Raw genomic sequence first — 22,469 nt, forward strand, 5'->3', positions numbered from 1 at the left:
TTAATTTCTTGGCTACAGTCCCCATCTGCAGTGATCTTGGAGCCCAGGAAAATAAAATCTGTCACTACCTCCATTTCTTCCCCATCTATTTGCCAGGAATTGAGAGGGCCGGATGCCATGATCTTGGTTTTCTTAATGTTAAGTTTCAACCCAACTTTTGCACTCTCCTTCTTTACCCGCAACACGAGGCTCTTTAGTTCTTCTTCACTTTCTGCCATTAGAGTGTAAATTGCCATATTTCCTGTTACTGATTTTATATAGATTTTTACTTTAAAGCTTAAATAAGATTCATAAACTTACTAGTTTCAGAAGTATCCATCAAAATTGATGCTGAAAAGTCTAACAACCTTTTAGTAGACAAAACTAAGCAAGCTTAATCCAAGTTGACGTTGGTCTTAAAAGCTAGAATGGCTTAAGAGGTAGGAATAGTTAAAGAAAAGTGTCTTCCTATACAGAGGTAGTCCTTAGGTTACAACCATTCATTTATTGACTATTCAAAAGTTATGACGGCACGGAACAAAGAATACTTTCAATGTGTCCTCATAGTTCCGGCCATTCTAGCATCTCCAGCCAGCTCATGATAACAACATCACAGCTAGCCACAGTCATGTGATTGTGTTTTCTAACATTTTCTGCTGGCTTCCGACAATCAAGATCAATGGAGAAGCCAGCATGAAGTTGGAAGTTGAGGTCACATGAGATCTTCACTTAACTATGGTAACTGGGATGTCAGCAATTGACGCTGGTAGGCAACATGGCCATGTGACAATGTATCTAGTGATGGAAATTCCATTCCAAATTGCCTTCATAAACTGAGGACTACTTGATATTTGACTGGATATTTCTGTTAATTGGCTTTCCATAAATAATCTGGACAAAGGGCAGATTTAGTAGTACAAAGACTACCTCTCTTTAGTTGCATGTTAAAAACTGGCTAAAAATAATTAATACTGCAGCTCCCAAATATCAATACTGCAATAAGTTTATTAAATAAATTTGCAAACATTTTTAATATGCACACTTATTAAAACATAGCACAAGTTCTCCAATTTGCTCACTCTTATAATTTTTTTTCAGAGCACAACTCAAAACAACTGAAAATATTGCTTCCATTATTTTTGTCCTTCTGACAATATATCAGCTGATTTGTTCCACTTCAAAATATTCCATTTGGCAAAGTGCAATTTATTATTTTATCAAAGTGCCGTGAACATTTCATGTGGCTGGTTTTAAAATTAAATGCCTGCTCATACCTGTGCTTCTGTTTTTTGCTCAAAAGCAGCTGGGCTACTGAAGCACAAGTCTCTGCCTCTTTCACAGCATCCCTCAGCTTACGGAAGAGGTCATTCTCTGGGTATTTCCTGTCTTCAGCATCTTCTAACATTACTTTCAGCTCAATCACATCTGCAAAAAAATTGGCTGTTAAGTCATTTGCTCTAATACAGATTTTACAGAATGCCCTAAAGCAGACATGTCAAACTTGCGACGTATCGGGACTATTTTGCCAATGCCGGCAATGGGGTGGGCGTGGCTTCTGGATGACGCGTCCGGCCCATGGGCCGGCAGTTTGACACCCCTGCCCTAAAGGAAACGGCTAAGAAAATTAAAAAAACTTATATTAATCTTTTTCAAAGAACCAAACACAGTACCTGATTATTTTTGGGACCTATGTATATCGTTTACTGATTCTAGAGTATCATATAGAGGTTTTCCTGATTAAGACCTTATTTTCAGATTTTAATACCCGTGCATATCACTTTGCTTAATGTAAGTTTGAACGACCTTACACCACCAGTTAGTCTAACATTCTTGAAATTCATGTATGATTATAGTTTGAAATAAACGTACTATTTCATCCATATTTAAGACTTAAAAGGATTGTATGCCTGCTCAATTTATTAATTTATTTAATTTTTCATCTTTCCCTTCTTACAAGGAGATCAGGATGGCATATATCAATGTAATTTTAATAGTGTTACATTTAGCTTTCTTAAACATTGTATGCGTATATGTGTGTGTATAATAAAAATACACGCATACCATATATTATAGCTTTATTACACATTAAAGATAAAAATAAAGGTTTTCCCTGTACAATCATGTCTGACTCGGAGGAGGAGGTGCTCATCTCCATTTCTTAGTCGGAAGAGCCAGCATTGTCTGAAGACACTTCCATGGTCATGTGGCCAGCATGACTATATGCCAAGGGGCACAGAATGCTATTATATATTATCTATTAAATGAAAACTGTTAAGCAGTTAGTCCTCATTCAGTGAACACTTGTTTAGTAGCTGTTTAAAGTTGTAACAGCACTGCATGAGGATACCTATCACTATTACTCATAGTTGCAACTGTGTCCCCATGTTCATGGGATCACAATTCAGGTGCTTGGCAACCAGCTTGGAACTGCAAAGTGAACTGGTGGTTCACTTTCATGTTTCTTTGCCCTCCAAATTTGGGTTTGGAAAAGTGAAATCCTTAAGCCAAAACATTTCCCTCTACAATCCAAAACTTCTCTGAACAAGTCCCAGGGTCATATGATTGCTAACTGCAAGCTTCACTACCAGCTACCAACAAGCAGTCAGTAGGCAAGAGTTTGCAAACAGTGATCATGCAGAATTCACCTAATGTGAGGAAGTTGAATTTCCACCACTGTTATTGTAAGTCAGTGGGCTGACATGGATGTTTTGCTTCACTTAGTTTTGGAGCTGCTGGTCCCAGTAACCACTGTTAAGCAAGGATTATCTGCATTTTATTATGTATGTTGCAATCTCGGTAGATTTCAGATGGATGAGGGGATAAATTTACATGAATGGTTTTTTTCCCATGCCTCCGGATTTTATATTCTTATCTGCCTACTTCTTTGCGGTTGGGTTAGAACAAACTGATTGGGCATCAAAGACTAAACCGGTATTGAAACACAAGTGTCTCTGCTCCTTAAGTAACATTCTACATATTATATCATAATACCTATGTGGAAATACTTTTTTTAAATAATTGATTCAACTTTCAAGTTTCACCTTCCGAATTTCGGTTTAGAAATGTGATATCGTTAAGCGTAAGCTGGAACATTTTAATTTACTATCCAGGATTTCCCCGAACTAATTTTTCTAGGAAACAAAAGTCCATCTAACCTTTTTTGTGGCTGAGGTTGGCAGACAACGCATCTGTGACCCTGCTGACCCAAGTATCGTAAGACTGTGCTCTGACTTTCACTCCATATAGCAAAGAAGGGAAGTCTTCCAGTGGGTATCGATATCTGGAAGGAAACGAGAGCTTTCAAAGATCTTGCAAGGCTCATTAAGGAAGAAGTGGGACAGATGTCAAGGATTCCTTGCTGTTTTAATAGAAAAGATTATCCTAGTTTAAAGACGGGGATGCTTGAGCAATAGGAATCGTTACCTTAGACACTTCTTCTGCATAGGGCACGAACACAAATCGTTTGGATGATACAAACAAACAAGTCGTTCAGGATTACAGGAACAGGTAAGGGCAGACAAGAAACAGGTGGTCCTGCAGGCTGCACACTGCCGCTCATCATCTGGAACCAGCTCAAACACTTCCTCCTCCGACATCAGCACTCCCTGGAGTAAAAATAGGCAACATCTGATAAAAAGTTCTTAACCAAGAATTGTGAGTCTTCCCTAAAGGGGGTCATACATTTTCTTTGCTCAGCCCCAACCCCTTCAAAATCCCCCTAAGCTCACCATCTGCACAACACACTCCCTTAAGCGCGCCTCCTCTTCAGTCATGAGAGTCATTTCTTTGCAGACCATGGCAGCCAGCCCAACATCCAAACACTCGGGATCTGCAGCCATCTTGAAGATTAGTTCCTCATGAGAGAACACACAATGACGTCTCAGGCGTCGATAATGGTTTACACACTGCCGTCCAATTGGAAGCTAGAAATGCAAGGTACACAGACAGCTTTTGATTTAGAACAATTTCTAGTAGATTGCCGACCTATTTTGGCTCCTGGCCTGACATGCAGGAAATTAAAAGACAAACAGAAAAACAGGTAAAATGGTACTAACTAAAGGCGTGGGAAATTACGTCAGGCACTGTGTAGTTCAATATCCAAGGATAATGTTTCTAGAAGTCATAATGACTAAAACTCTTCAATGAAATGAAAAATAATGACGAGGAAAATAGTCGAGTGATTGCGTGCAGGAAATGGATTTCAAGAGATGTAATTTCATCTCCAATCAACCTTTCTAGACTGTAGCTATATTCTTTCCCATCAGTTGACTAAAAAAAGCTACAGTGCAGTAAACATGAATAAACGCGACAAGACCCCAGCTTTTCATATTAGCCTAGGGAACCCAATCCAAAATTACTGGATCATAGTAAATTCAAAATTAAATGTACATATACAATTTACTTAAAATATTTCAAATATTTAAATATATGAAATACCGGTAATAACATTGAAATAAAAAAAAATTATTATTTTAAAGTGGCTCATACCCACATTCTGGCTCAGGAGGCAAGATCCACCCCCCTCTGTTTTAGCCTTCTGGAAAAGACTTAAAACCTGGCTATGTCAAATGTCATGGGGTCCTAAAGGACAAGCTGCTGCCAAAAGATGGTTGGTGTACTAACAGAGAAGTACACCTACCTCTCCCCTCCAAACCCTTGTTTTTAAGCTTATTTTAATTTTTTATAATTTAATCAATTTTATATTTACAATCACTGAATATTCATTTTATCTTGATCTGAGCCGTTCAGTCACCTGAATCGTAAAATGGATGGCAAATAAATTTGATAACTAAATAAAAAATATAAAATAATTCTGTGCATATGAAGGCCAGTACCAGCTAAAGACTGGAAGCTGTGATTTCACATTGATTGGTGTGTGTGTGTGTGTGTGTGTGTGTGTGTGTGTATGTATAGTAATACCCTACACAAAAATCTAACAGCCATTACAGCAATAGATTTCATTTTTAAATCAGTGACACAGTAATACTGTGTTGTTTAATATAGATGCAGGGCAACAACAAGTCTGTTCATTCAATAAGACGCCTATAGCCTGCATATTTTAAGGGACGTGGTGGCTCAGTGGGTTAGGACGCTGAGCTTGTCGATCAGAAGGTCGGCAGTTTGGCAGGTCGAATCCCGAGTGCCGTGTAACAGAGTGAGCGCCTTTTACTCGTCCCAGCTTCTGCCAACCTAGCAGTTCGAAAGCACGTAAAAATGCAAGTAGAAAAATAGGGACCACTACGGTGGGAAGGTAACAGCGTTCCGTGCACCTTTGGCGTCTAGTCATGCCAGCCACATGACCACATCCTCGGACAAGTGCTGGCTCTTCGGCTTTGAAATGGAGATGAGCACCGGCCCCTAGAGTCGGAAAAGACTAGGGAACCTTTACCTTTACCTTTACCCTGCATATTATTTAATAGGCAGTCAATATTACACCTTAAAAATGATTTCATAAAATGAAAACTTCTCTTTATTCATCATAACTAGAAATAAAACTCATTCTGCAAGCTATTTGTCTATTTTCATATTTTATTTCTGTATGCTTGTCAAATGTAAATATAGTGCATAAGATGCCTCTTCTGTACATTATCTTGATGAATTTATCTTTCTTACTTCAAGCAGCACAAAAGTAGAACTATTTGATTGAATACCCAATTCATATATTCTACTATACAATTCATGGACTTCAATTTAGGACCAATTAATTATTAGTGAACATATCTCTATTTATCCAAAGTGCATAGGATTTAACTTTCAAATGTCACATACCAGCCCCAATATTACATCTCACAACTGCTAGAAATGTTGCAGGATTTCAAATTCCTAGGTTTTGAAGAGAATATTATTTTAAAACTGCTTTTGATCATTCCATTATCTGTAAATATTTATCACAATATTATGACTGGAAAGTATGAAGAGTGTTTGGCATACAAAGGAGCTAAGTGAGTAGATACGAAGATGTAAAAACTTTTCATAATTTTGCATGTCGAATTATAATTGGCTGCCTAATTCCACATTAACAGCAAGAAACTAAAGAAATGGAAACTAATTGACAAAGCAATTAACAAATAGTTAAAATACTATCCAACGGAATCCATTTACAAACTAGTTTGTTGTTTAAAGTTTGGCCAAAGTATCTTTCAGATGAGCTCTATTTAATTTCCCTTTACTAAAATATCATCAATTTTTATTGCCCAGGAAAATTATTGGTAGTAATCTAGGTTATGCTAGGCACATACAGACCCAGTCAGCAGTGCAAAAGTTCACAGCTTCAGCAAAATTGTAGCCTTGATTAAATCCAGAATGATAGGCACGGGGGAAAGTCACAACAAATTCGCCAGCACACTGATTGGTCCGGTACACCTAAATACAAGAAATTTAAAAAAATTGAAGAAAAAATATATAAATCTTGCGCAATTAACAATCTTCCAAAGCAGAATTAAACAACCAACTAAACTGCTAACAAATTAATGTTATTACCAAGAATGCTCTGGGAGGCCCTTGGTTCTTAGAAAAAGGAAATGGTAGTTGAGTACACGCCACTATTTGGTTTATAATTATACTCATTTACCCAGAAAGAGGATAAAACTAAGCTGGGAACTGCATATCTTGGGTAACAACAGGCAACCAGAAGCAAATCACCAGTTTGTCTGTTGGTAAATCAGTGCTTTTGGGAATGGTACTAACTACTGCAGCACTCACGCTATCAGCAGGCAAGATTTATCCTGTGGCAGTCATTTATTCTGAAAGACTGTTAAGGTGTTCTCTAGATGCTAGATGTAGCAGGGAAACTAACATGTGCTTGAACTTTTCCTGTTATCACATGCAAATTATCTCTTCCTGTATTTCCTCAAGGACTTCAGAGAGTCTATTCAACAAGCAGCTATTTCAACTGGCACAGAATATGAGAGAGATTCCATTTCATTTTTACATGTGCTTTGAATCCCATGCTACGGATTTCTAAAAAAAAACACCTTTTCTCTACCTGGAAGATAAATCCTACTTCAAGGTTAAAAGCTTTTGGATTGCAGCATATGTTATTTTGTCTTAACAAAGAACAGAGAAACTGTTGATAAAATACAAAATAGATTTAAATACCATTTAGCAGTTGGCAACACTTTTTAATTCCAAAATATGCCTGTTTTAAAAAAAAAGATTGATGCTCCTGTATCCATGTTATGTGACCTTATTTCTTATTTCTGAAATATTAAATGCATTGTTTTTAAAGGGTTCAACTTCAATTATAGCAATTTACTGTACATTGCTAGATCCTGAGCCAATTTATAAATGAATCAGCATCACTTGTGCGAGTTGCAACTTCTACAAAACCTGAACTGCAACTTTTATGTAGCATACATGGTCACAACAGCCACACTTACATAACTGAAAATGAAAGGTAATACCTCACCTACAAGCATTTCTTTAAATATTTATATCCTATATTTCTGCGAAAAAGATTCACAGTAGCTGTGAATCTTTCACGTGCTAAAACTAGACAAGAGAAACCAATTAAACAAATAAATCAAATAGATGCTTGTTCATTTATTCATTGAAGAAAATGATCCAAAGCTTTATCTAGTTTTAGGAACCAAGTAAAGTGTACCATGCCAATTTAGTCTTTATATAAATAAAGCATGCAGAATAAACCCTCAATATACTAATGGGGGAAATGGGTAACTGCCAAAGTAGAATCTAGAATAGATTTTAGACCTAGGCAGAATGACAAATGCAATTGTAGGCACACACGGAAGCATACATTCTGTGAACCAATTTTGTCTGTTGCATGAAAAATATACTAAATTTAGAGTTCACTTTAGTATTATGGCCAGGTCCATCCTCTCTAAAGACAGGCGCACTAAATTTAAAACTGCTTTATCAAAGAGCAATGAACAATTTAGATTCTGACCATATAGGGGTCTACAGATAACAGTACTGAAAGGCAGAGTGGCTCAGAAAACCAACAATTACAGAATATCCATAGGTGGATCTACAGACACTATCTGGCACACAGAATATGAAAATGGAAATGTTTTAACAATTATCTTCTAACTATTCTGTGGCACATAAATTGTTAAACTTAGAAAGAGTCTGCATTACTTACAGGCACACCATGTTCCATGAGAATATTGGGGTTCATGATAGTGACTAACTGGTGCAAAAGATCAGGCTGTGTCTCAAACAACTCAGGAGCTAGTTCTCGCATAACGGCTTCCAGTTGTTCTGCTGCATGGGAAGGCACTCCATACCACGTCTTTGGTTCCCCCCTATGGTCCATTATCCAAAAGAAAACATATGGTATAAAATAGGTTCTACTGAAACTTCCAATTATAATCAACAAATGCTAATATATTTCAGAAAAAGTGCTGCAGCCTGGCCAAAAACAAGATACTTCAGGCTAAGAGTTGAGCTGACAACTTGCTCATTAGCTTCCTGCACGGAATTCAGAAAGAAAACAATAATTTTCCATAATTTAACTGCAACCAACTAAATTATATAAAATGATAAAAAGTAATTATTCAATTTACAGTATTTACTCTGCGCATCTGAAAAGTTGAAAAGAAACTTTACCCATCTGAATGTATTTGAAATATTTTCCAGCATATTTTATTATTTATTTTTATAGACCATCAATAGCTTTAATATAAAGCATAATCAGATCAGATCAGATCATAATCTTTTGTGTAAGATTGGACTAAATGCCAGGGGTGAGCAAAGTGTGACGATCCTGGAGGTTATAATTTAACTACAAATGGAAGATCAGAGGCCACCCTTTCCTGGCATATAGGAATGTATGGGACATAGGAATATACATAAAACCAATCTAATATTCCTAGCCACTTTCACAAATCATATTTAAGAACATGAACATTTGCAAACCAGTTATAGGATGGGAGCCCAACTGTGGATCAAATTTAATTTCTAATGTAATTTCCTTTCTTACTGATATTTCCACAACACATAGAATGAAGGCTACTGCTAAGCTTGTAAGCCGCCCTGAGTCTTCGGAGAAGGGCGGGATATAAATGGAATTAAAATAAATAAATAAATAAATAAATAAATAAATAAATAAATGTAGCTACATGGTTTGTGAGAACACATGTCCACTCCCACTATATTCAGACACTTGAGGCAAATGCTTATTCTTCAATCCTATGAAAAGACCCGATTTACACTTTGCTGGGGGGGGGGGGAGAAACAATGCCGATCCTTATCTCTGTTATCATTAGAAGCATATATATAAAACACACTCCATACCAATGCAGGTAATTGATGGAATAGCTCCAGTGATCTTCAATGTGCCAACAGAAAGAAGAAAAGCACATTCCCACATAAAGCCAAGGCACTTTCATGCCAGAAATATCAGCATTGATGTGTGCAAGGACAGACTGGTCCAAGACTGGCATGTTATTAAGATTCCAACCAGAAAGAGCATATTCCTGCCAACAAAACAAAGTCCATAAAAAAGTGACCAGGAAGAAATCAGCATGCCGCTCAAAATCACAAATATATTTAGCATTTATATTTTGTGGCTATGCCATAATGTACTGCCTCACTCTAAATTCTGTCTTATGGGTTTAGGGCCCAGCTCTAGACCAGTTGCACTCAATAAGCCATATAAGTACAATATACCCTGCTCTTGCCTATCTTCCACCCCGTACACTGGCACTATCACTATAACACTCGTTAGTTGGCCAAAGTAAGGAATCCAAAGCAAAATTTCCAGTTCACACATCCCTACAAACCCACATCTATGGGCTGAATATTCTACCCAACACTATGCAATACAGATCAGGCACATCAATCAGTCCTCATAGGAACCCAGCATGCTGATGCCAGATGCAATTACAGCCAACAGAACAACAGAAAGAACATTAAACTATACATTAAACATCTTCTCTCTTCTCAGTATTGGAAAACCATTAAATGCATTAAACCTAAACCCAGTTAAAATATTGCCTTCTAGCATGCAAACTACATCAAGGTGGTACATCTTGGCCACACCTCCTCTTCCGGCATTAGCTTGTGCCTCCCATCCTTTACAGGAAAGCCACTTCCAAAGTCTTTGGATGAGATATCAGCTCCATATTCCACAATTACATCCTCTTCAATGCTGCTCACAAGTCGCCAAAATTCCTTCTCCACCAATTCTGTAGGAACCATCTAAAAAGACCAGGAGAAAACCATCAAGAGGAGCTCGGGTTTCGAAGTCTGCAACCCCTGGTAAGTCTGCAAGTACTTATAACTTAATTTGTGTTAATTTCCTTAGCACACATTTGTTTGCATTTTAATGCATACTGTAGGGCAGGGGTCTCCAACCTTGGCAACTTTAAGACTTGTGGACTTCAACTCCCAGAATTCCTCAGCCAGCTTTGCCAAGGTTGGAGACCCCTGCTGTAGGGTCAGTATTCATAATTGATAAAAAGAGATGTAAAGAAAGCATCCGTACATTTTCTTTGGGCTTTAGGCAATTTTAATGTAATTTGTCCTGGGCTATTTTTCACACAGTGCAGCTGAAAATACAACTTGAATTCTATGCTATTATTTTAACTTTAAAGAAGAGATTGATAGACTATTGGAGCAACAGTTACTAGACTGCAAATTAGAAGTCCATGAGTTCTAGTTCTCCCTTAGGCAAAAAAGCCGGCTGGTTGACTTTGGGCCAGTTACTTTTTCAGCTTAACCCACCTCAAAAAGTCGCAGTTGCTATGGCAAAAACAGGAGAAAGGAGTTTTATGTATGCTGTCTTGAACAAAATAAAGATGAGATATGAATCTCATGATAACACCAATGAAAAGTTTATAAGATAGGTAAGTAGGACTTAGGAAGAACTTTGCTGTGGCAAGTTTTATCAAGGTGGGTCACATTCAAAGTTTGACGAAGCTATGGTAATGCTGATTGGAATTTATATTTATATTATATTTATATTTATTATATTTTTATACTGCCCTTCTCCCGAAGGACTCAGGGCGGTGTACAGGGCAATAATATAAAAACAAAATACAAAAGTTAAAAAACAATTAAATATTGTGCCCGAATATAAAACAGTAATTAAAAGACATATTAAAACCCCAACCCTAACCCATCAAGGAAAAAGGAAAAAGATTTTCTGCGTATTGTATAAACATCTGTCATTTTGGAGAGAACTACAATTTCCCTTTTCTAATTTCTATAAAATTAATATAATTCTAAAAGATAACTAAAAGCATTTTAAGTCGTAAAAATATATCAACTGTCAAATAAATTATTCATAAAACTTTCTACAATTTGCAGAATTTGAGGGACTCACTTACAAACAAGTTGGACCATATCATGCTGAATTTCACCATCTCTCTCAGTACAAAAGACACACATATAACCTGCTGTCATGAAGATATTAACAATGACCCACTTACATGAACTGGCATGTTGAAATAATCCGACTTGAAGTTATCTGCCATCTCACCAAAGCTTTGGAGGCTGTACTCTCGAACAGCTTGTTCAAAGCCAAAGGCTTCCCGTGGTTTGTTACACTCCTACGAGAAGAAAAAAAGTAGCATTTATTATGTCAGACTATCTCTTATCTTTTTCTCACCAAATTTTAAGAAAAATAAAGTTTGCAATTAATTTCTACAGATAAAACAAATCTAGACTGGGATTTAAGGAAGAGGGGCCAACTTGACTAAGAGATAGGCATGTTTTCCAAAATCTAAAGCTTGCACTTACTGCAGTGCATTATACAAATAAGAAGGTTAAGAAACAAAGTTCAATTTGTGAATTTTGAAGAGACACCAATATCTGCCACAGTCATTCAGCAGCATGTTCCACAGCTTCCTTAGCATCATCTCGAACTAAGCTAAGCTCACAGGTTTTTTTTCAAGCCTTATACTTACTATTTTGTATTCTGCAACATTATTTTACAGAAAGCAAAGCCCCTTCTATTAGAAACATAAAAATAATGCACCAAATGCCAGATATTACTACATTTGCTATAGAAGCCTAGATAGCCATCATTAACAAGAGATTTCCTTGTGTATATGCGCGTACATGCATATGAATGAATGAAATAAGCCACACGTTTTTCTCTGGCAATATGAGTATTTTGTGCTATGCTATATACGTCAGAAAAACTGTACCTCAGCAACACATTTGGGGCATCTCCAGTCACCTTTGGGAACATCAGGCAAAGGAGGTATTAAGCAAAAAGTGTGGTAGCTGTCATCACATCCATCACAGAGCAGTAATTTATCCTCATTGTTTCCCCGACCACAAAACAAGCAGACGTATAAGTCAACCTGCAGAAAAGTAAACTTCTTGTAATTTCATGACATTATATATAATCCAACAGTTATTACACAAATGCATTATTATCCTTCATGCCACAGTTAATTTCCAAAACTTAAATAGGAAACATCTGGTTCTCTACAGTGGACAGTAATGAGGGATGTACATCTGCATCAACTCCCATACCAATTCTAAAGAAATCAGAAATCTACTTCCTAGCAAACAAATGCATAAAAGGGAGAGTTGCTACTGAGGTCAGAGACAGAAAGATAGCAGTGTCTGCCTTACAGATTTGAACGTATTTATTTGCATCCCACTTTTATTTTTAGAAACAACCCAAGGCATTGAACATACCCAACACATCTTCCTTCTTCTATTTTCCCCACAACAATAACCCTATGAAGTGGGTTGGACTGAGAGAGAAGGACTGGCCGAAAGTCACCCAGCTGGCTTTCATGGCTAAGGCAGGACTTGAACCTAGTCTTCCCTTTTCTAGCCCAGTGCCTTAACCACTAGCTCTTTAGACCAAACTGGCTCTCTAATCCAGGAAGTTATTTTTAAATAGGGATATGTGAATCCTTTGAAGTTCAGAATGTCCCTCCACAAAGGGAAAAAATAGGTTGCCTTCAGCATTCCAGTTATTTTGAGGATAAAATATCCAAGCTATAAAGCAGGGGACCCCAGACCCCAAGCCCTGGGCCGCAGCCCGGAACCTGGCCGCGCAAGTGGCAGGGTGAACATTGCGCATGCACTCCATTTGCATGAGCCTGCCACTCACATGGAACCATCCCATCTCCCGCCCACCTCCCCAGTCGACCAAGCCAGAAAGGCTGAGGACTGCTGCTATAAACCACTTCCAAGATGCTCAAAATGGTGTTTTGGACACTTGAAATGGGTTACTATATATAAAAACATCTCAGTGTTGAATTGTTTTATATATTCGTAAACATATGGAGATACTTTAGTTGAAAATCTAACTCCCCTATCTTTGTAATTAATGAAATATCTGTGTATGAATTTGCCAATGTTAGTTGCATTTCTGAATTTTAGTACATTTTAATGAAAAAATATTTCCAGTTTTGCAACCTATACATTTTAGTGAGAAATTTAACATTGTCAGAACTTTACAATTCATTGTTTTAAAATCCAGGGCAATGCTCTTTAACAAATCTTAGCTCATACTAGAACACAATTTTATTCAGAAAGCAAATTAAGTTTAGACTTGAGCATTATAGTTTTTGTTTGCTCTAACAATTTGCTGATTTGTGAAATAAGCCACAAAGACATGGTTCAGAGGCCATGCTAAGTCAATAATATATAGTTTGCAAAGCACAACAGCTGAGTTTATACTACACATTAGGCCCAAACTAAACAAACCACAGTATATCTTTGCAATCCAAGAGTCAAGCTCAGGCTGACAGAGGGTCAATCATCAGTAACTGAGTTTAAACACGCTTGGGATGAACACACGCACATCATACGACAAAAAGTAAAAAATTGAAATTAAAATAAAATAAAAACCCAAATGACAGACTCAATGGACGGTCTTTTTCTTCTATCAGCTTTCTATGTTTTTATATTTAAACAATATTCAATCCAGGATTTTACAGAAATCAAGTAAAGCATATACTGGATTTCAATATTTAAAAACCTATAGAGTCACAAACAGGGAAAATGCATTATTAAAAATGGGTCATTACACAATTACCCAGTGATTCGTAACTACAACAGATGAAATATTCAGTTAGGGGAAGATTGCTCAGTTAGGATCAAAAACTGGAAAACTATCTAGGATAAAATAAAAATTCATACTTAGTGTAGGTAGTCCTCATTTAATAACTAATAGTTCAAAAGTAAAGGGACACGGTGGCTCAGTGGGTTAGGACGCTGAGCTTGCCAATCAGAAGGTCGGCAGTTTGGCAGGTTGAATCCCGAGTGCCGTATAACAGAGTGAGCACCTGTTATTCGTCCCAACTTCTGCCAACCTAGCAGTTCGAAAGCACGTAAAAATGCAAGTAGAAAAATAGGGACCACTACGGTGGGAAGGTAACAGCGTTCCGTGCGCCTTTGGCGTCTAGTCATGCCGGCCACATGACCACGGAGACGTCCTCGGACAAGCGCTGGCTCTTTGGCTTTGAAACGGAGATGAGCACCGGCCCCTAGAGTTGGAAACGACTAGCACGCATGTGCAGGGGAACCTTTACCTTTACCTTAGTTCAAAAGTTGTTTGAAGTTATGATGGTGCTGAATGAGTTTTACAACTGTTGAGTTGTAATGAGTTTTAAAACTTGTAGTTGTGGCCATCACAGCATTCCTGTAGTCATGATCATGATTTGGGCACTTGGTAGTCGCCTTGCAATTATGATGGTTGCAGCATCACGCAGTCCTGTGATCGTCATTTCACTGCCCGCTTCTCACCAGCAAGGTCACTGGGGAAGCCAGTAGGAGGTCACAAATGGCAATCATGTGATATTGTGCCTAACAACTGCAGTTTTGCCTAAGAACAGCAATTGGAACTGCTAGTATTTTCCTAGGTTGGCATGATCACCTGACATTGGACTTTACAACTGTACTGCTTAGCAATGGAATTGTCAGTCCCAATTACTGTCCTTAAATGAGGACTACCTGAATTAGAACTATGTTCAGGGGCTCCAAAATTTGGAAGGGTAATATTTTGATTTCATTTCACATAGGCTCTTGAAATATTGGTAACATACAGTAATAAAGCTGTACAGCACCCAATTCTACTTGGCAACAATGTAAAAAAATGAGTAATTGAATAATTTTCCCTAGCTATAAGCATAGTGGTAATTAAACCTAAGACTAGCAGGCAAAACTTGGCAGCTGTCCAACACTTCACTGGTGAGGATAAAACATTTTGTCACATTGTCAGTAGTTCTTGGGAAGATAATGTACAAACTAGTGTTTTAGTCTGAGTAAAAACTGGACTTCAAAAACTGTAGACCGATTTTAATAATGGACTACTATTCATAAACACAGCAACAGATATTAGTTCCCTAATTTTCAAACAACTTTAATAAAATGAAGGCTTTTTATTTTCTTATTCCTTAACCTACATCTTCCCAGCCTAGACAAGCAGCAACTTATCAATGAGTGACATGTTGTAAAGCAAACTTACGAAGTTGACAGACAGTGCCCCTTTCCGCTGCCTCATCTGCATACCAAAAGCCTCAGATCTGGTACCTTTGCGTCTCCGAGGAACATCATCTGAAAAAAGAGAATGACTCATTAGTCACATGACTGCAACAAGGGCAGTTGTTGCAGTTCACAAAACATTTTGTCAAGGGAACCTAAAACAGGTTCTCAATGATTCGTGTTTTTCATCTTTAAAAATTCATGTTTTTTAAAAAATGCAAATCAGAAGAATATGGGTAAGACAGATCTCTAGCTTTTTTCCCATATTATTTAATGTGGGGATAACTGCACAAACCAGTCCTATTATCTACTGCAAAGTGGGAAATCTGGGGATCATGATTTTCAGACCAAAGCATGCAAATCTATGTGTTTTTAGAATGGATTGTGTTTTTAGAATGGATTGAGAAAAGCCAATCCAGATATACTACTCCAGAAGCTCTTTTTGGTCAGCAGTTGCTAGATTCACAAACCGAATATCCTAAGCATCCACAACCCTACACCAAGACAATGTCTTTTACCTAATCCTTCCCAATTAAATTTAACTTAAAATGTAATGTATCTTTTCCAACTGCAATAAACCCTTAATTTACTAGTTCATTCATAATTTTATGCCTATATAATGCCATTTTAACAGATACCCCATTATTTTGTTAAACCAAGAATATGGAATTTATAAGAGGCCACAGCACTATTTGGATACCTTAAAAGCCTCACAATAATTCATTTTGCATTTGCTCCAAGAAATGACAACTAATTCCATATACACAACTGTGTAATATCCAGTATTTACAACGCTAAACGAAGCTAAGGAGACAAACATTTATAAAATTTATTGGCTGCCCATCTTATCATAGGGTAACTCTGAGCAGCTTAAGTAATTAAAATATGTCTGTATATATACATTAAAACATAAATTAAAATCAAACATTAAAATCTGAGGACGTGTGGGGAGGGCGGGGTGGACTGGGGGGAGGTGGAATCTGTTGTTACTCAATCAACCACCTCCAGTGTGTTGTTTCCCCATCTTGAGCCACATCTTGAGTCTTTATGAAAGGATAGAAGGGTTGGGGCTAACCTCGTATGGGGGGGGCAAGATGTTCCAGAGGACAGGAGCAAGCAACAGCAGAGAAGGCCCTTCTGCTGAATCCCACCAGCCGGAATAATCGGGCAGATGGGACTTGCCGTATGCTTCCTCTGCTGGCATGAGTGGGACGAGCCACTCATAACATTATACCAGTCGTTAAGAATTATATAACTGGTGGTACAATTCTGCATTCCCAATAATAAAAAGTCAACAGTTAATTGAATTGCAATCTTACCTTCTTTTTCCTTTGTCCCCAATGTCAATCCCATCATCTTTGGTCCTGCTCCAAATATCTGAAGCTTCTTCAGTTCAGTATTTCTACTCATCTCTCCTGCCTCTGCCTAAAGACAAGATGACATAAACTCACCATTTGTATTTAGGATGAAAGTACTTACTTTCCATGCTGGATGACTAAATGTTTTGAGCTGGATCAAATTCAACTTTCACAGATATCTTTTTCAAGAACAATGCTATTAAGACACTTCAAAGGATAAACATTTTAATGTCCAACGCTATCTTCAACATGTTTCAGACTAATGAAACAAATTGTCCTTCTTGGAATAGCATTCAATCTAATAGAAGATAATTAAACTGCATACTTCTACATGTAGACACCATCTACTATGCATTTTAAAAAGAACTTTCCCCAACCAGTTAGGAAAAAAGATATTATTTATTAAAGGAAAGTGTTGAAAAAATAAGAATACAAATTTTTGATATTGCATTTAATGTCATTTATATCCTAATTTGCTTTAGATCCGAACGCATGTATATTCTATTATGTATCTCATGAGCAAAAATACAATTACCTATAGCCCATAATAAGCATCAACTGTTTATCTCATAAGATATTCTAACTCAGGGCTTTTCAACCAGTGGTACGGGTACCACCTGTGGTACATTGGCACCTAGCAAATAGTACACGACCATCCTAGAAAAGTGGTAGCAGGGGAGGGGAATGAGCTGAACCGGTGAGCCCAGAAGAAGCGCCAATCAGCTGGAATGTTGCAGCATCTCCAGGGTTTTGTAATTTACATTCAAATGCTTGGCAACTGATTCATATTTATGATGGTCACAGTGTCCCAGGGTCATGTGAAGTGACCAAAACCTTCTGCAACCACCCAGCAGAGGGGGGGGGAATAAAAACCAAACACCCCCCACCCCCGCTGCCAATCCTCAACAGAAATGCTCACAACAATGAAAACCTTGGACAGGAGGAAGATGCTGCCGGGCGGGCAGGCAGGTGTCTTGCTCGGCTGTGGCTTGGGGGGCACTTTTTTCAGTGCCATTGTAATTTCGAATAATCACTAAGGAAACTGTTTTAAGTCGAGGACTACTTGTACCTCATCACTTTATTCCTTTTTTTTTTTTGGTCAAGTTTTTGACACCTTGCTAGGCGACTGGTGGTACTCGGATGTTGCCATGTCTTAAAAGTGATACAATGGGTGAAAACGTTGAAAAGCACTGAAATAGACTATGTGGCTGAAGATTTTCAGTAAACCGTTGTAAGTCAAGGACTACCTGTACTTCATCACTTTTTTTCCTTTTGGGGGGGGTCATCAAGTTTTTGACACATGGTACAATGGGTGAAAAAGTTGAAAAGCCCTGATCTAACTTACAATTCCTTATACATCCAATAACTGCTTTCTTTTGCACACGTTAAATATTTTAAACAGATTTCCCAAATAAATGTTTAACATGTCATATTCTTAAGAAAATGCTGAAAATCCTGGTGGTGAAAAGATGTAGAATACCAGAAGACAAACTGAGACTCAGAAAAATCAGATTAAAATGATTTTGTTATCCAAATTTAAAACCTAGTAACTGCTTAAAAGAAAGACTCAAAACCATTTTGATTCAAATCACAGAAAGAAAACAATTCTATTAGTAACTACAATTTTTTTAAAAAATTGATCTATTTCAGATCCAGATATTGCATGTAGAAATTCTCAGTCAAACATACAGAATTGTTTGCCGGATTCTTAAGATTTTGAAATAATTTTATAATTCTATCCACAAGGCAAGTATTTCTGAAAATAGTTAATTGTTTAATTTTGTTCTGAATATTCAAATCATACTAACATAACAAAAGAGCTTGTAACTGGGTCATTTTTTGTTGTGGCTAGGACTGCCTCTCCAAGTTTTCTATCTACACAACTCAGTTTTAACAAAAGATAGCAAGGTCACAACCTGACTACTTCTGTTCTACAACAATCCCAATTAAGGCTAATTAGTGACAGCAACTGTGCTTTAAGGAACTGTGGTACAAAGATTACTGGGGAAGTATCCTGATATTTTAATTATAATCTTCACAGTAGGGGGTGGAGTTACTGATGCTTATTTTGGCTGTTGTTTGAATTGCCTGTAAAGATACAATGCAGATGTCCCTTAAAACTATCAACATTTTACTATTAAAGCTACATAAATACAACTGAAATTATTTTTGTATTTCATACACTTTTCCAATTTGGGAAAAATGACCATTCAAATGCTAGAATGAAATAATCTCTTTCAGCCTTAACTAATACATTTTAAAAGGCGCACAGCTTTAAAGGACATTTCTCAAAACAAATGCATTATAAAATCCAGATTTAAAGAATTGAAAAGATTTTTAAAAATAGATTTTTAGCCTTAACCTTGAAGGAAAACGTAAGCAGACTCTGGAGAAAACCACTCTAATCTACAAAAGTATGCCAGTGGGAATTGTCTAACTAATTTAAATATCCAATTCCAAAAACAGCTGCAAAACAAGATGAACCCTGAGAATTGGATAGGAAGCAGACCTATAATGAAAGAGTTTTGAACTTCCTGAGGAAGTAAACAAGGGAAAAATACAAAACATCAAAATCATTTTTTCTTAGAAATTTGAATGAAATGTTGACAATAAATGTAGGACTCTTCAAGCATAAAGTTCACAACCCATAGTTGTGGTTTGTCTAACTTTCTTCTTTGTCTGATCCTTCTATTATTCCTACATATACAATTGTTGTGTTTGAGTAACTCAGCTGTACATCAGTTTTCAGTTTTAAGAATTGTAGGGAAGGGACCTTGTGGCCAAAGCTACACACAAGTTTTCTCTTGGGCTTCCTTGAGTCAAACAGGAAGAGAATGGAATTTAAATAATTATTGGTAGCACATAATTCTGATGAAAAGTCTCCTAACTCACATTGGAGAAAATTATTATTTTACTAAAGACAGGGAAAATTATATAGAAGAGCCAGACACTGTCTAGAAAATACTCCTTGCTGCCAGCATTTTCCTACTTTAATTGGCAGCCATGTATTTGTAAAATGTTGTACTATTTCTCACACTAAAAATCTGAATGGAGTCTTGAGTAGAACCCAAACTTCTTGTCTTTTATTTATGCTGATATAGCATAAGCATATACACACACAGTTTGTGTACACCCAAATTATACACACACAAAGATTAACATATATAGCAAACTTAGAAATAATAGTTGTGAATGTTGTACTAAATGTTTTGATGTCATTCAATAAACATATTTAATTGCTATAAGATAGATGATTTCATACTTTGTCATAAGACAGCACATTTAGACTTGAGATATTAGTTTGCTTAATGCCTCTAAGACAGTTTATTTTAGAGAAAATCAAACTTCCTAGCTTGTAGTTTGAATCATACGATATACCAGATGATGCTCACAGAAAGTTCAACAGCTATCACAAACAAAATCTGTTTTTTTAAACAGATTTATCAACTGAAGAACTATTAAATTACTGCATTTTTATCTAACATACTTACTTTGAAAAGACTCACTGTGGCCCGCTTGTATAAATCTTATGACCAGATAAAAGCCACAGCATTTTTAATGCTTCTGCACTACACTAAACTTAAAAGCAGTCTATCTATAGTGGCCAAGAGCCTGAGTACCTGGGACTTGATGCGTCTGGTTCTTTTCAGCACAACATTCATTCTTGCAGCCTGTTTTGGAGGAGACTGAACATCAACAGCAACTTCTTCAACTTCCACTTTCTCTTTAACATCCAAGTTTGGCTTTTGGATGCCCTAAAAGAATCACAACACAAAACAATAACAGACTGATTACATCTGGGATGTCACTCTGGTTTCAAACTGTACAGTTACTGAGAGAAAAAGGCCTGCCAATAGTGACACATATATGTCATTTGGACAGATTCACCCATGAAATGTAACAGATTTTTCAAATGCTTTTATTTAGCAAAAAAAAAAAATCCTTCATGTTTGACTTTCTTTTAACAGCGTTCCCATCCTATCTAGCTAAAAACATACAAATAGAGAGATCAAAAAACCAAATATGGTTCTCATTAACAAGATACTTTAAGTAAATGCACATTAGACAACATGTCCACCTAGTACAGGCAATCCACGACTTATGATAATTGAGCCCAAAATTTCTCTTGCTAAATGAGACATTTGTTAAGTGAGTTTTGCCTCATTTTACGACCTTTCTTGCCACAGCTGGGTGAATCACTGCAGTTGCTAAGTTAGTAACACAGTTGTTAACTGAATCTGGCTTCCCCATTGAATTTGCTCGTCAGAAGGTTATGACTCCAGGAGACTGTGACCGTCATATATATGAGTAAGTTGCCAAATGTCTGGATTTTGATCACATGAACGTGGGGATGCTACAATGGTTGTAAGTGTGAAAAACGGACATGTCACTTTTTTCAGTGCCATTGTAACTTCAAACGGTCACTAAATGAACTGTTGTAAGCCAAGGACTACCTGTACACAGTAAAAAAGTGTATATTTGATTTCTTGCAAATAAAATACTCTTACCATAAGGGTGACACCAGACTGGAAAAGTTCGTAAGGATATAAGATCCGTTCATAGTGTGACTTCAAAAGTGAACCTGTTGCTTTTCCTGGTAAATAACCTAATCGGCTTGCCACCTTAGACCATTTCTTCTCTTTAGTTACCATTTCAAATCCTCCTTTACTGGCAACAATCTAAATCAAAAGTTAAAAACAATGTGGCTGCAGATTTCTACAGATCAAGATTTGGTTAGGGTTAGGGTTACATCTGCGATATAATAACTCCAAACATCATTTAAACAATTTTCATCCTCCAAAATTTCTCTCTTATCTACATTAAGTAAATACCTAGCTAAGCAGTTTGCAAATCTGCCATTTAACCACACAAGAGCCTGAAACATTCAGTCTGATTAGTCATGTTCTGAAAAACATTAACTTGCAATTATCTAATTCAGAAAATCTGGAATTCATGTGAGAGTTTCTATCAAGAGTCTTAAAGCAGCAAAGTAGAGCATGTGTAGTATAGGTCCTTCAAGATGAAGTTTGCCATCATTATTATTTGGTAAAAATGATTTTTGTTGTTGTTCTCTTCAACTCAATATTTCTGGTTTAAACAACCAAAAGATTTGTGAAGGATAGGCTTTGAAAAAAGTGAAAACATAGCTGATTACAAATAAACTGATTTTAAAATACAGGACTTAGTAACTTATTTACATTTTGCTAAAACTGTTTTAAATAAGTAGAAGGCACAACAGGAATGCTGAAGTAACAATGTATCATGTATTAGGGAGGGAACAGAAAGACCTTTATAGAAGCAGGAACGTGAAATGCTGTTTTGGGAGAATCTTGGACAAAGATTTGATCAAGAATAAACAGTACTAATTAATTTAGGCCAACTGTGGAACTGTAATGAAGATTTAACACTTTTAAAATGAATCTTTCGATATATTGATTTCATAGTAAACTAACAAAAATGACTTCTCAAAAATCTCAACAGATCTCTTCCTCTGCCCATCCAGGCATTCTTTAATTTCTCAAATGAAATTAATGTTACAATGGTGTAACATTTGAAGAATGCTTGAAATATATTATGTAATTATTTAAAGATTAAAACAATGTTTTATAGCTTGCTGATACAGATTATATGCACAAAAAATCCTTGCTGCCTTAGATAAAAAATAATGCAGTTCCGATTACAAGAATGCACTGATGTATGTTACAGACTACCTTG

The 22,469-nt window shown here is 36.8% G+C and overlaps 1 protein-coding gene across 2 annotated transcripts in view; it reads right to left on the reverse strand.

Annotated features, from left to right (window-relative positions):
* KDM5A (lysine demethylase 5A) overlaps nt 1-22,469 on the reverse strand; it is a 62,878-nt gene that overhangs the window by 35,258 nt on the left and 5,151 nt on the right. For both annotated transcript variants that reach the window (XM_081331160.1, XM_081331159.1), the window contains exons 4-17: nt 21,263-21,433; nt 20,375-20,509; nt 16,716-16,821; nt 15,380-15,468; nt 12,093-12,251; nt 11,373-11,492; nt 9,982-10,140; nt 9,235-9,416; nt 8,081-8,243; nt 6,223-6,342; nt 3,708-3,902; nt 3,403-3,584; nt 3,135-3,259; nt 1,254-1,404 (exon numbers count right to left, since the gene is read on the reverse strand). In XM_081331160.1, coding sequence (XP_081187286.1) covers nt 1,254-1,404; nt 3,135-3,259; nt 3,403-3,584; nt 3,708-3,902; nt 6,223-6,342; nt 8,081-8,243; nt 9,235-9,416; nt 9,982-10,140; nt 11,373-11,492; nt 12,093-12,251; nt 15,380-15,468; nt 16,716-16,821; nt 20,375-20,509; nt 21,263-21,433 — 2,057 coding nt within the window. The remainder of the gene's footprint in view (nt 1-1,253; nt 1,405-3,134; nt 3,260-3,402; nt 3,585-3,707; nt 3,903-6,222; nt 6,343-8,080; nt 8,244-9,234; nt 9,417-9,981; nt 10,141-11,372; nt 11,493-12,092; nt 12,252-15,379; nt 15,469-16,715; nt 16,822-20,374; nt 20,510-21,262; nt 21,434-22,469) is intronic.

This window comes from Vipera berus (assembly GCF_964194415.1).
Source record: "Vipera berus genome assembly, chromosome: 6".
NCBI classification, from domain to species: domain Eukaryota; kingdom Metazoa; phylum Chordata; class Lepidosauria; order Squamata; family Viperidae; genus Vipera; species Vipera berus.